This window comes from Sciurus vulgaris (assembly GCF_902686455.1).
Source record: "Sciurus vulgaris genome assembly, chromosome: 6".
Lineage (NCBI taxonomy): Eukaryota > Metazoa > Chordata > Mammalia > Rodentia > Sciuridae > Sciurus > Sciurus vulgaris.
The window spans coordinates 134,568,902-134,584,114 of NC_136466.1; the positions used below are offsets into that span (position 1 = coordinate 134,568,902).

General features: G+C 38.8%; 1 protein-coding gene across 10 annotated transcripts in view; it reads right to left on the bottom strand.

Moving 5' to 3' along the window:
- Positions 1–13,012, bottom strand: part of NNT (nicotinamide nucleotide transhydrogenase) — a 101,481-nt gene extending 88,469 nt beyond the window's left edge. For 3 of the 10 annotated variants that reach the window (XR_013764678.1, XM_079145052.1, XM_079145053.1), the window contains exons 1-4: positions 12,806–13,011; positions 7,960–8,153; positions 3,745–3,974; positions 868–1,085 (exon numbers count right to left, since the gene is read on the bottom strand). Coding sequence is in view for 9 of the 10 variants with exons in the window: in XM_079145052.1 (XP_079001178.1) it covers positions 868–1,085; positions 3,745–3,974; positions 7,960–8,110 (599 nt within the window). In the remaining variant the exon portion in view is untranslated. Of the gene's footprint in view, positions 1–867; positions 1,086–3,744; positions 3,975–7,959; positions 8,154–8,580; positions 8,704–10,948; positions 11,033–12,402; positions 12,563–12,805 lie in introns of those variants that run through there. The other 7 variants (XM_079145054.1, XM_079145058.1, XM_079145055.1 and 4 more) reach the window with 7 other exon arrangements.
- Positions 13,013–15,213: the final 2,201 nt, after the last annotated feature.

The following is a 15,213-nucleotide window of genomic DNA, read 5'->3' on the forward strand; positions in this document are numbered from 1 at the left end:
TGAATTTACCTAAAGAAAACCTAATGAAGAGATGGTCTATCTGCTAATATGTATATTCAGATAGAACATCCCTAATTCGGATCTCTGAAATCCAAAATGTTCCAAAATCCAGAAATTTGAGTACTATATAACACCATAAGTGGAAAATTCCACACCTGACCTTAGGTGACAGGTAAGGTCAAAATTCAGGTTCACGATACATAGCTCCTTCAGCTTCACCCAGACAGAAAAAGACCTTCCCAGGCTTTTCAGTTGTAATGCATAAACTTTGTTTCATGCAAAAAAAAAAAAAATTTAAAATATTTTATAAACTACCTTCATGCTATGTGTGTAAGGCATACATGAAATATAAATGAATTTCATCTTTAGGCTTGGGTCCCAGCCCCAAATTGTGTCATTATGTATAGGAAAATATTCCAAAATCTGAAATCTGAAACACTTCTGGTCAAAACTTTTCAGATCAGATATATTCAACCTGTACTGCATTTTTCCGTATGAAACTGCTAATATACAATTACTTTTGACCTATGAAAACAGCAATTTAAACCTAACATATGCATGTATACACACACAAAATATAGTGTATTCCTCATACAAATAATCTGACAGTTATTTCCTTTGGTAGATAGAAATACTACTTCTCTTCCACCAATGAAGACTAAAAAGGAGTGTGCATTAGAGTTCATTTCCAATCTGATCACTGTGAAACAATAAGTCATAAAAATAATTTAAGTACAGTCTCAAAATACTGCAATCTCCGATGATTACTGCAAAGTACATCACTAGAAGAGAGAAGATCTACAGGGTCAATGTCTGTGAATCACCATTGTGCTTTTGTTCAATTGAAATGGAAAAGAATAAACCTACCCAGCAATGTTGGCCATGGAGCTTAGTGCATCATATCCCTGAGCAATTGTGACTCTTGGAACCTGGTCCATTGCCAAAACTGTAGTTTTTCTTTTGGAAAGTTTATTTAGCAAGTCTGGATTTTGGGCTGGGTAAATAAAACTAATTAGTGTTCCCGATGTCTTTAAAAGGTCAGCTTCGTGAACACCTAATGTTGGATTAACCATGGGGGCTCGTACCTGAAAAGAAAGTCAAACCACAGATTAAAAATATGAATACTGACTGAGGATGTAGCTCAGTGATAGAGTATGTGCCTAGCATATGCAAAGCTCTGGGTATTATCTCCAGCATGGCAAAGAAAATAAAAATATAAAAATATTGATCATATTTTTAAGCAAACAGGGCAATTCAAAAAATATGCAATAATTGAAATAATATTCTAGAAGTTATTCTTTCATCAGTGTCTGCCCAAATTAATAAGCAAGGTAAGGCACATGAAGAAATATATTATCTTCTGACTAATGACCTATGGACTGTTCTGAGTAAACAGCACACACACCTAGGAAAAACACAGATTGGGTCAGGTTTGACAATTAACTATTGAGCAGTGAGATAATATGGAGGTTTTACAACAAACCTGTCCTCCCAAAACCTATTATTTTGATAAAATTAAAAGACAAATTAAATAGGAAGCTTTTATTGAATGTTCAAAGATTCAATAGTTGCTAATTTTGGAACGTTGTAAACTTAAGTCTCATGGTAGTCAGTATAGATTTATGACACCTTAAAATTCCAGATGACTATTTATAAATGAACACAAGTCAAACTAGTAGATTTGCGGAACTGAGCTTAAACAGAAAGCTACAATGTTAAGAAGTTTAAGACATTTTATTAGCTCCAAGTTTGCAGTAAGCTTTTAGGCAAATAAACACAGAAAACAGCATCTGGGACTTATGTTTTAAATACAAATGCTGGATCAGTGATTTCCTATCATAGCATATCATCTCCAGTTAGTGTTGAGACACCTTTGCCTGCTATTTCCATTTCAGGTGTTGACCTGGTAATGCCTGTGATTCAAGACATTGGACCAGGCATATAGCTCAGTGGTAGAACCTACTTAGTATGCATAAGGTCCTGAATTTAATCCCTAAAAATCCAGAAAAAAAAACACAGTTTGGGGTAGGAGAGTATCTCAGTGATAGAATGCTTGCCTAGCATGTGTAAGGCCCTGGGTTCAATTCCAAGCACCAGAAAATAAACACTTCTTTGATACTGTCTACTTTTTTCTCCATGAAAATTCATAGATTTAATAAAAATTAGAGGACAACTCCGAATGGATTGTACTGGCTCCTGTGAAATGCTCAGTTAGACTGCTGACATCTGAATGAGTCAAGTCAATTGAATGTTCCTCTGAATGTGTTCCACAGGATATTAATAGGCTTGACTCAAGAGAGAGCTCCCAGATCAAATAGTTTAGTAGTGCTGGTACAAAGTTATATAAGTCTCTATGTTACAGATTTCTCAGCACAACTTTAACATGCTTGTACACATTATGAATCCCTAAAAGAAAAACAAACCACTTCCAAATTTATGTACATTCTTATAACTATTTGTTGAAGGACATTTCTAAAGATTTTGCCCCCTAAAACATATGATGCAAAAGATTGTACTTATTTTTCTATTTTCCCTAAATCTTTTAATATAGATCAAAGTATATCACCAAGTACCTATAAACCTAAAATTTTAAAAGCTTTAGCTAAATTATAATTTATCTCCATACATAAATTTCACTATCATTTTCTACAATAAAAACTGGTCTTTTATCTTCCGTCAAAATGACCACTTAAGAGACTATGAGGTCCTGACACGGTGGCACATGCATGTAATCCCAGTGGCTCAGGACGCTGAGGCAGGAGGATCAAGAGTTCAAAGCCAGTCTCAGCAACTTAGTGAGGCACTTAGCAACTCAGCGAGACATTGTCTCTAAAATATATATATATATAAAATATATTTTAAAAAGGCTGGGGATATGACTCAGTGGTTAAGCACCCCTGGGGTCAATCCTCAGTGTCAAAAATAATAAGATCCTATCAGGGCTGAGAGTATAGCTATGTGGCACAGCTCATGCTTAGCATGCTCAAGGACCTGAGCTCAATCCCCAGTACCAAACAAAAAAGAAGATACTGTCAAGTTATTCAGTGGACTTTATGTTCAAAAGAACACACACACATCTATATCATTGAGTATTCTTAGAAATTAATATATAAAAGCATACCCTTCTGAAAAGTGAGTTTATTTTAATCTGATAATCATATATCCATAATCCATATTTCACTGCTTACCATGGTCATAGGAACTACAAGATTTAATTTAATGCTCACTTCTAGTTATCATCCACACTAGACTCTTGATACAGGCTCTCCCACTTTATATGACTTTTTTACTTCAAATTTTAATTCTAAAGTTCATTAGCATATAGTTTCTATCAGACATTTCCTCAAGACTTTCTTTTAAAATCCGTAAGGAGGCCACTTGCCACTCAACTGGAAGTTGCTTTCTCTGAATAGTCATGCCCTCTGAATACTAAGCTCTTAGGTATCAGACGCTGTACATTCAGTCCCGGGCTGAGATCCACATCTTCTTGTAGTTAAATACTTGCCTTTGAGTATCCTGAATATAGATGGCCATGGAGTGTAATTTCTCATTATGCTGATTTGATCATTTCCCACAAATACATACACAAACAGATATGTACTCATATGTATAAATATTATGTATCAATTAAAAAGAAAGAACATTGGAAATACTACAAAACCAAAGAAAGTAATTTAATTTTTCTGTGAAATGAATTCCAAAAGTCAGCATGCTATTAATGGGAGAAAAAAAAGAAATAATTACTTTGACCACCAAATCAGAAGCCAGAACTTCCTTTGCCCCTTGGATTTGGGCACCGGCTGCTCTGTAGTGATCATCTGAGAACTTGGAAGCCTCTCCAGCACCCGATTCCACGACAACATTAAAACCCTGCTTAACCAAGGCCTGGACACCAGCAGGAGACAATGCCACTCGCTTCTCATTTTGGAAAATCTCTTTGGGGACTCCAACAGTCAGTTGCTTATATGGAATTCCTACAAACAGAAAAAGGCAATAAGCAAAAAAAAAAAAAAAAAAAAAAAAAGTTTAACAACAAACTTCAGGAAATGGAAATGGGCAGTCTGTTCTTCAAAATATGCTGCATGCACATGTTGCTATCCAAAACGATGTTTTTGATTCATAATCACAATCCTTTTACTTTTTTTGAAAGATGATGAGAAATTTTTATGCCCACTTTTCTGAATGTTCTAAGTATTTCATTTAATCAACCAGCTTTCTTTAAGGTACTCGTTGGGGAAAAAAGATGGGTTGAGAGATTACATAGCATGCTAACTCTAAAACTTGGGGATTCTAGTCTCCCTGTCCTAAACTTTATGAAAGACAAAAGTAAACTGCTGTGTTTTTTAGTTTGTTTTCATTTTTTTTTGTTACTGGAAATTGAATCCAGGGGCACTTAACCATTGAGCCACATTTCCAGACCTTTTTCTTTTTTGAGACAGGGTCTCGCTAAGTTGCTGAGACTGGCCTCAAACTTAAAATCCTCCTGTCTCAGCCTCCCAAGTCACTGGGATCACAGGTGTGGGCCACCATGCATGGTGTTTCACTATTTCAAAGAGCAATCCTGTTACATACTTAGGTGGCCTGCCATACCGAAAGTCCCCTTCCTGGCAATTTGGCCACAGGCAATTTCTCAGAGATTTCTTGGGACCTTACATGCTCAGCAAATAACTGATAAGAAAAAAGATCAGCAATTGGGTCTTAGATAATCAACTATAGGGCAAACATTCAGAAAAACAGCAGCTACAGTTTATGCAGGAATTCTGCTCAAGGACATTCATGTTGACCACCCAACCCAATCAGGTTCTCCCTGAGAGTCTGAATGGGAGACTCATGAAAAGAGATAAGAGAAGAATGGTATAAAAGTTATACAAGCATAGCCATGAGACAATCAAAGGGAGGTCAGCAGCAGGAATGGCAGACACAGCAGTAGTGGATATTTAAAGAGGGAAGATGAGTCAAGGTTATGAAATCCAAAATAACATTCCACTTTACCAAGAAGTAGATGAGGGGTCTCCTGGCTCCCATTCTTCCCAAAAATACATATAATACACCCTCATCACAAAATATGACCCATTAACATTCTGTTCTTTGTAAACCAAAGGATCCTACATGATATATACTTATATTTATATATGGTTTGGGCCAGTGTTAGCTTAAGGATATTACTTTCTTCTGCTGTTTCAAGCAATATGTAGATATAAGTACAATTTTTAAAATAGAGTATCCATTTCTTTATAAGTTTTACTAAAGCTAAGGAAATCTCTTTAAAATCTAAACTCATAGATTTAAAAATGAATCAAATTATCAATTCAGAATAAGTAAGATCTTAGAGAAACTAAGTCAACCTAAAACTACCTGAATATGAACATTGTCTTAGATTTCTGTACTACTTATGCATTAAAGCTTTACAGTAAACCAAAGGTAAATAAACGCTTATTCTTACTTGGATGAGAGAGAGGAAGAGAGAGAGCTGGCAAACATTCAGATTAATGTACAAAATTAAATCACATACTCTGACCTAGAATTCACTTATCTATCATCAAATCTAGGCCCTACATGTCAAAATTCAAGGAAGCTACCAAAGAGGACTAAAGTCATGTCAAAGGCATTTAGAAGCCAACTTAAAATGGCTTCTACAGGCCAACTATAAAAATTTGAAGCATCAAAAAGAATAATTAATAGTAACGGAATAAAATACATCCAAAGATGTTATAATTCATGTTTTCATGTTGATACCAATAAATAAAATACTTTTTTAAAGCTTCATTGGTCAACTTGGGAAGAAATAGCATGTGATAGGCAGAATAATGGCCTCCCAAAGGTATTCATGTCCTAAGGCCCAACACTTGTGAGTATGTTACAACACATGGCAAAGGGGAATTAAGGAAGCAGATGGAATTAAGGTTGCTAATCAGTTAGTCTTCACATAATGATATCCTGCATTATCTGAATTGTTCCACTGTAATCAAAAGGTTCCTTAAATGTGGAAAAATGCAGAATAGAGTTAAAGAGCAGGTAGAAAGAAGGGCCACAAGTCAACAAAAGCAGATGTTCTCAGAAGCTAAAAAAGGCAAAAACATCCTCCCCTAGCGCTTCAAAGAGGAATGCAGACTTGCCAACACCTTAGGCCCAGTGAAATCTAGTTCAGACTTTGACTTCCTGAAGTATAATTCTGCCACATACGAAGCCACTAGGCTTGGAAAGGAAACTAATACATAAGGAAAACAACTGATTATTAGCGAAAATAGTAAAGAATGGGAAAGAATTAAACATTCCCCCTTTCTAGTACAATTTCAAGCTAACTAATACGAGGAAAATGTTTCTTTATAAAAAAAAATTCTAGCTAATATATGAAGATAGAATGATACAATGTTAGATACAATAACAAATACAATGTAGAAAGAAAGATGATCATTCTTTGAACAAGCCAGAAGAGGAGGAGAAGAGGAGAGGGAAAGAAGGGAAAGGAAAAGGAGGAAGAAAAAGAAAAGGAAAAAAAGGAGGAAAGGAACAAAGGTAAGAAAAGAAACAATTGAGAAAACCTGTCTGGAATTATTTTCCATGCTTCTCTATGTGGTAAACTGTAACTATATTAAGGGGAAAATAGAATTTTTATCTTTGAGGGACAAAAAAAGAAGTAACCAGAAAATAATTAAGAACCAGAAATTAAATAAAAATCTTACATGCAGTTAATAGAGATCTTGAAATTTATTAGTTTATTCACAGGGCAAGTCTCATGTCAAGTTATTTACTTTATTTTATGCACACTGGGTAATCTGGCTTTCCATAGCAGTTTAAAAAAAAGCATCTGAAGATAAATTTGGGTGCTCTTAGGGAAAGGTACCCTGGAAATAGTGACTTGTCATCTAAGAACAAGGAAAGAGGCTATGAAGTCTACTTAAGGCAGACATAAAACTCAGCAGCAGTGTAGAGTACCTTAATGAACAAGCAGTCCCACAAATTTAAAAATGAAGAAAGGTATTATTTTTTATATCAAAAGTTGACTCCAAACATCCATTCTGTCCCTCTACCTTAGTACCAGAGGCCATTTTTAGCTAGGTATGTTGCCATCTGGGGAAAAAAAAAAAGAAAATGTCCAAGTCTTCTTCATAAATGGTCACGTGCCTGAAGTGTGGTCAATGAGGGGAAAATAGAGACCCTGGGATGGTCTTGAGAAGACTGCTGAAAGGGAGCTTACTCAGAACAGTCCCCTCTCAGCCTCTCCTCCTTCAGGCCAATTCTGCAGAACAGAAGCTAGTGGGAGGGTCACATGAGGGAAGACCTAGTGGGACCCTGGAAGATTTCAGCTCCTATTCTGCATGCACTGGAAAGTCAGTGGTGAATTTTGAGAGAAGAGACCTGATCTTATATCTTTTAAAGTGCAGAAGAGACTGTAGGAGGGCAGAGGTAGAAAGCTCTGAGACCATTTAGAAGATCGGTGCTTCAGTCCAGGGCAGATGGTGGTGACTTGGACCAAGGAATGTTGAGAGGAAGACAGTGTAGACACAATGTAGAGCTGACCTTTACCTATTCAGAGGATGTAGGATCACTCCAGGGTTTCTGACCTGAGCGACTGAGATGAAGTTGTTCTTTGTTAAATTAGGAAACATTAATATTTAATTCTTAATTCCTGAGCACAGATGAGCTATACATGGTATAAACCCTCAATACTAATTGGAAACAAGGGAAGGCCGCTAGGAGAAATGGATATGATGAGCAACAGCCTCCCAGGTACAACTGATTTATCTTTTATCTTTTTCAATTTTCTTTTCTTCTCTTAATAATGGCAATCAGGAATTTCTACACCTGGAAAATATAAGACAGCACTCACTTGTTTTTTATTTAAAATAATCACTTAAAAGCACCAAGTTATAAAACTGTATGGCTTTTCCTTTTATCTACCATCAGGAGAGCTATTAGTACCTATGACTTAAAGCAAACACTCAAGGAAGATTTTACCTGGTTTCTCGGGGGCTTTACACCGCAGTGCCTGATGAGTATGAAATGTTCGTAAAACATCCTTTTTCCCCGGTAGAACTTTACAGGACCCCAAATTGCTAAGTAAAGGACATGAACAGCCAGTCACCACTGTTTTTAGTAGGTTCGCCATGATGATAGGAGCTCCCAACTTTCCAAATCCTCAAGGCAAATTACTAAGGAAAGAAAAGAAAAGGATTATGTACCAAAGAAAACAATAGTTTCTTTTTAACATAAAGAAACATAGATTTCTAATCTAAAGAGCTTGGAATATAATGGATATAGATAGACATCTACAAAGAATTTATTTGCCTAATCCTTTATTTCAAGAAGATGCTTCAAAATTTGTTTCCATTTCAGGTATTTAAAACTTGAAATCCATTTTCCCACTAAACTGGAATCATAAACACACTATTCAATTCCAAGCTAATCACACAAGAGTATTTGATCCTTAATGTAGCCGACGAATTTAAAGACACTGTATCAAATCATCTGTGCAATTTACCTTCTAAGGCAACAATGTGCAGCAAAAAATTGTATATAATCAAAGTTACCTCTGAATTTCCCTTAAATTATCTAAAATACTATACAAGTCTGACTTACATTCGGCCACCAGGTTGTAAAGAAAACACTGCCATCCAGGGTAGCTAGATGCTCAGTCAGTGAGATCCCCTGAACTAAGACTGACTAAGTGAACTGGAAACTCTTAATCTGCCAAGTGCACATCTGAAGAAAAGTAAACATGCGTGGAATATGGCTCCAGGAAAAAGAAAGAAAAATTCCATGCCATGTTTACCACATAGACTTATGTTTGAAAATATGGGAATAAAGTATTTTTGTTAGTAGTTGTCACAAGTGGCTACTTTTTGCCAGTTCTAACCAGGCTGAGTAAAGTGTCACTGGTCTTTGCTGTTGTTACTAGGCTTCTTTGGCTACCTCTTGCCCTCCTTGACAGATCCCAGGGATGCATGGAAGACACTCCCACCATCCTCACACTCCCAATGTTCCTCCACCTATCTCTTCTTTCCTTCAAGAAAGGGAAGAAGCAAAGGACCTAGGACTAAATCCACTCATTCTGCCTGTAGGTTCTGATCTATTAGGTGGGCACTCATGGGGCCAAGCACCAGATCTCAACAGACTCTATGAACACTCTATAGACTCCAGAGGAAGAGAGATTTCATTTATTTTTTAATTGGAAGACTGCTGCCACAACCCCCTGAAGAAACTTAAAAAAAAAAAAAAAAAAAAAAAAATACCAGAAAGAAAAGTTGACAATGGAGCAGTGCAGCCAGGGCTTATATATAAGATGCCCCTTAATTCAACAAACACGTGCCTCAGTTTGCTCATCTATAAAAACTACTTAGGAGAGCAGGTTTGCAGGGCCCTTTTAGGCTCTAAAAATTTTATGATTAGATGAGATTTTGCAGTGTTTTAAGATGAAGTTTTATTTCTTCACCTGTTACTCAGAGGTCTTGCCCTTAGGAATACTTATAGAATCAAAATGGAATGGGTTATCCACTTGGAGATAAGAAAATCAACAAGTAGTAACACTACAAGGCAAAGTAGTAATACAAATCCAGAGTTCTTCAATGGATCAAAGAAGGTGATCCTATCCTCTAAGAGGGCTCAGAAAAGAAAGGGAAAGTACTAGAGGAAAATAAAATAAAAAAGCAAAGGAAGAGGGAGCATGCAAGATAAGTTCAGGCACACAATTTAAAATGTATATGAATAATCCTTTGCATGTGAACAGATGGTTTTACATTTACAGGGTTTTCCCACATGTCATTTCATTTCAGTCTCAAAGCATTCTCAAGTCCCATAAATATTCTCCTCATTCATTCATGGGTCACACATAGGGTTATTTGTGGCTGAGAATGCAGAGCAAATTAATTCAAAATTCAGCCACCCATTCAAAAAATTAATTAAAGCTATGCCAAGAACTGTTAGAGATATAAAGAAATACAAGATAATTCTTGTTTTGAGGGAGATTTTTTTCCTACCCTTATTGAATGACCTCAGCCTATCCCAACCTCCCCACCTAGTTTCTCTCCAACAAACACCATTCTCACAGAATTGACAAAGCTCTCCCAGACTTCATCAGCAAATGAATGAAGCTGGCTCTAATAGAGTCCTGTATTGTCCAAGTTTGCCACTCCCTGGTTATTCCATCTGAACCTCTCTGAGCCTCCTCTGCTCATCTGGTTAAAAAAAGAAAAAGCATAAAAAGGAACAGGTTTCCAGGGGGGTTTTAGGTTCTAGAAGTCCTATGATTAGATAAGATTTTACAGTATTTTAAAGCTGAAGTCCTATTTCATGGCCTGGAGTCTGGAAAATTTGTCCTGCCTATTTGAAAAATAATAATGCGATCTTGAACAGTTCCTTCTTAAGGGCATGAGACATCAATACAACCAAGGCCTTGGGAAGCCAAATTCTCCAAAAAAACAAAAAAGGTCCACATAATTCAAGTTATAAACATAGAGAGCAGAGATCAGGAAGTATTTTATTGACAAGAGCAGTCCATATCAGTAAACCTAAATTAAATACACATGGATCTGAAAGATATTCAGGGAATATCTGAACTACCTCATCAGTGGCTGGGACCTGTATATTCCAGAGATTGCACCCCATTTTAATGATCATATTTCCCCTACCTGCACTTTAAAGTTCTCTGCTATTTTGTCATCTGAGTGCTTTTATGGCTTTGAAGCAATAAAAAGAAAATTTTACAACTCAAAGTTGAAAAGAAAAAAAAATTTTTTTTTTCAGTACGGCATTCATGATGAGGTCATTTCATGTAAATTATTTGGGTAACTATCTCCCCTGATAGATTTCAAATTGTTGAAGGCAAATAGCCAACCCAGCAGAGGACAACATAAAGGGTGAGGGTGAACTGTGTGTGAGGTTGGCAAGTCACTTAACTCTCTGTACTCAAGTTTCTTATCTTTAAAATGGGAATAATCATAACACCTACCTCATAGGACTGTGGAGAGGATCAAAGGAACATAATATCCTGATTAGCTGTTACATTCACTTTGCTATTACCTCTGGCCCAGTCCTTTGCACAAAATAGAGGAAGTCAATAAGTGTTTGTTGTTCTGTTTCCTGCAGTATTGGGAATGGAACCCAGGGCCTCCTGAACATGCTAGGAAAACGCTCCAACACTGAGTTACACTCCTAATCCCTCAGTATTTTTTGACTGAATAACTAGGGCTAGGTATACTGAAGCCTAGGTAACTATAAACACATTCTGCAAGCAGTTTCGGTAAACTTCCTTTGAAAATGAAATGTCAGTGTAACCTTGTGGAAAACAGATATTATCAGCAAAGTTTAAGCCACCCTTGGCATGCCTACCAATAACTTTTTATCCCAAACTGGAAGGAAAAAAAAAAAGCCAAGCTTTGCAAATAAAAGGGTTGAGTGAGAAGAGGGGAATATTTCAAATAAGAGAAAGTAGGCACACAAGTCCCACCCACTCTGAATAGTCTGAGCTACAAGACTCCAGACAGCAGTCCTCTTAAGGACTGCAGGCACCACAGGGCGAATAAAGGACACCTGCAAACATAAACAAGTCATGCTTTTAAAAGCGAGACATACCAACAAGGACACAATACTCAGGCAAGCTTAGCCTGAAGGGCGGTGTGACCTCGCCCAAAGCCACCAGTGCCACAGCCACCGACATCAGCGCACCCCTCCCTCGGCAACTAAACTGCCACCCTCCAGCATCTGCCCTGGACCGCTATTTATAACCTTCCCCGCAGCCCATTGGCCCAAGCTGCATAACAATCATTCTGCTCTCGAGTTTGAATCAGCTTTGTCCAAGCTGCCCGCTCAGCCATCTCTCCCCCCTCGCCAGTCCAGGCCCCTCTTGGCCACGCAGAAGCTTGCACTCACCACCAGCAGCCCGCCTAACATAGTCACAACTTTTGCTGCTATCGCCCATGTCCCCAGTCGGGTACCCACCCCGAACTCCCTCAAGGTTCAAGCACAATTATGGGGCGCCAGCAGCACCCCCATCAAAAGTCCTCGTTGACCTCTCTCTTCAACACCCCACCCCCGAGCCCTTGTGGCCGAAATGACCCCATCGGACTATCGCGGTTCTCCAAAGCTCCAAGATCTGCACCTGCACAGGTGCCACCTTGCCCTGCCCCCGGGGGACTCAGTTCCCGAATCCAACCGCCCATTCCCTTCCATGTTACTCCAGGAAGGCATAAGAAAGGGGCCCTCAAGGCACAGTTCTGCTTCCCCAAGTCTCAGGCCTGCGGGCGCACCCTGTCTCTGGGGCACTGCCGACCCCGCCCCCTTCTGCTCCTTGACAGGTCTCCTTCCCCGCCGGGGCCTGGGTGGTCCCGGCAGCCGCGCCCCTGCCCCAGCTGCGCCCTGGGCGCGTGCCCATGCTGCTCTCTCCGCCAGCGCTGCCACGCTCACCTGGGCAGGGAGGCCGGGCGGCCGCGGGCTGCGCGCCGCCGGGTGCGAGGGAACGCCGCGCTGGCAGACCCGGGCTCGGGCCGCGGAGCTGCGCCTCCAACCCGGAAGAACAGCCCCAACCCTGCGGCGGCGGCAACCGCCACGTGACAGCAGCGCTACCCCCACTCGGGCCCGGCGCCCCCTCCCCACTCCCCTTCTTGGCGCTGGACTTTTTCCTGCCTGGTCCCCTCCTTCCGGATGCGAAAGAGACCTCAAGAAAATGCCCCCTTTGAGCTCAAAAGCCGGTTACCCGCAAGGGTCTTTCCACTCCCAGTGGCAGCCCAAACCTCTTTGTCTCGGCCTGGGCCCCGAGACCCCAGCCCCGCCTCCGCGCCTTCCCTAGGCCGGTCCTTGTCAATCAAACCTGGTGCCAAACTCGGCCACCGAAGTTTTCAGGAATTCATTTGTCCTCTTCCCCTAGAGAATCAGTTACAAAGTGTAATTTCCTCTCTGGTGTCCCACCAGAACAAATGAGCGAATAATATAACTCCACTCTTGGTGCTTGCCTTTCTTCTAGCTCTCTAGGAAAAAAATCCCAACTTCTGTAACAAGAGAAGACCATAGGGAAAAGGGAGGAGGTGGAAGGCGGGAATAGGGGCGTTGTTTTTCCATTCCGGCGTGGGAGGTGGAGTTAAATTCTTAAGAAACGAAGTCAAGGCCCGAAAATTAACACATATCTGCGTGTTTGTCTTCCAGCATCAGAGCCGGCCTAGAAGTCGTCTTGCAATAGTTGGAACGCACCCTCAGTGGACTTTGGTTAACTTTACTAACCAGGCCTACGCTGCTTTCGGCAACATTATTAAAGAACTTAAAAACTAATGACCTGATCTTTCTTTTCGAGTAGTTCTGTTACTTATTCTGCCACTGTATTCTGGCTAGAAGTGGGAGAACAAAATATGTAGTGTAAAATGATCACTTACCCAAAGTAGAATCACCATAAAGTCTCACAGTAAGGTCACTTCTTTTTAATATTTTATTTGAAATATTTGAAAGGCATAAGGCAAAACAGGTATTCCACATCTTTAAAAAGAAATGAACCGCAGAGAATCGCTTACTTTGAGAAAGTGCCTTACGTTTAACCGGCACAAAAGGTCAATCGGCTAATGGACTCCCGCTGCGATCCAAACAAGGTAAAACATTGTCCCTGTCCTGGAAGAGTTCAAAGACAGGAAAGGACACAGCCCTATGTTTTAAAATAATAATGAAGCATGGTAAGTGCAACCACAGAAACAGATTCAAGATACTGCAGCTACAATGAGGCAGGTGCAATGAATAAGGATTTAAAACAGCTCTTGGCTCGGGATGTTGCTCAAAATAAGAGTGTATGAACAAGGTCTGGGATTGATCCACCACAATCAATCAATAAATTATCTTAATATAAAACATTGGGGGGATGGTTCTTTCTCTTTCTGGGCTTAAATCGGTGATTCCCGGCTAGGGGCAATTTTGTTCAAAGGGACATCTGGCAACTTTCAGAGACAATTTGGTTGCTGCAAATACAAAGGCAAGAATTCTAATGGTTAGAAACCAAGGATGCTTCTAAACACTTCATATATCACAGGGCAGGCCCTGTGAAAGAGTTATCAACCCCAAATTCAGTAGTGCCAAGCATAAGAAATCCAGTTTAAGTTAATGTTCAATATGTTATTAAAATTAATATATGATTATATTACATAAGAACAAATCCAAAGATAATACACTGCTTATCAGTTTTGTGAAAATAGTGAACTATAACTTTAATAGTAAGCATGATTATTTCACTCTGCTCATTTGTATAACAATTTAGACTCCATTGCTTCAGGTGAAACTTCTTATTTGGAAAGCTAGGTTTTAGGTGTAAGTTCTTACATATAATCATGTATATTAATTCATAGAGGGAGGATGCCAAAAATTGGATTAAGTTCCAAAAGTTTGCTTGGAAGTTGCTTCTGAATCTTAGACACTAAGAAAAAAAAAAAAAATTTGTAAAGATTCTATATTCCCCATGAAGTAGTAAAGACCCTACCTGTTTTGCTCTCTACTCTTTCCTCTTTGGCTATTTTGGCCTCTGAATGCTCATCTTAGAATAGATAAAAATGCACGTTTTTATTACCTATTGCTTTTATTTGATACTTTAATTTTAATTATACTTTGAAATTAGGATACTTCTCAAAACTTAAACCTTGAAAATTTGAGACTTTGTAGCCACAACAGCTTAAAAATAATATTTAATATTTAGGGTCCTAATGTATCAGAAATAAAAAGGACAAAATTTTATACAAGTGCAACATTGCATTAGGATCAACTTTAAAGCCTGAAAACCACAAAGATGCTCAATAGACAAAAATAAAAGTGTAGGAGGCTAGGGTTGTGGCTCAGTGGTAAAGCGTTCACCTGGAACGTGTGAGGCACTGGGTTTGATCCTCAGCACCACATAAAAATAAAATAAATGTATTGTGTATGTATTTGATTTTTAAAAATCAAAAATGTAGACTGATTCTGAAAAGATATGCTATTAAACACTGAACTCCAAAGATGACTTGCTACAAAAATCCAGCGTCTAGTTAAAACCAGGTCGGAAAATTGGTAGACTTTCATCATGTTTATTATGTTAAACAGTGATCAACAGTTTATTATTTCAAGCTTCACTTTTAAAAGGACAGCAGTTATTATCTAAATAAACAGCTCTAATGTGATAGAATTCTTATATTCCAGTAATGTCTACCAGAGCATATACTTGATAAGTATTTAAGGAACCATCATATCAGAGCTGAGGGTGTAGCTCAGAGGCAC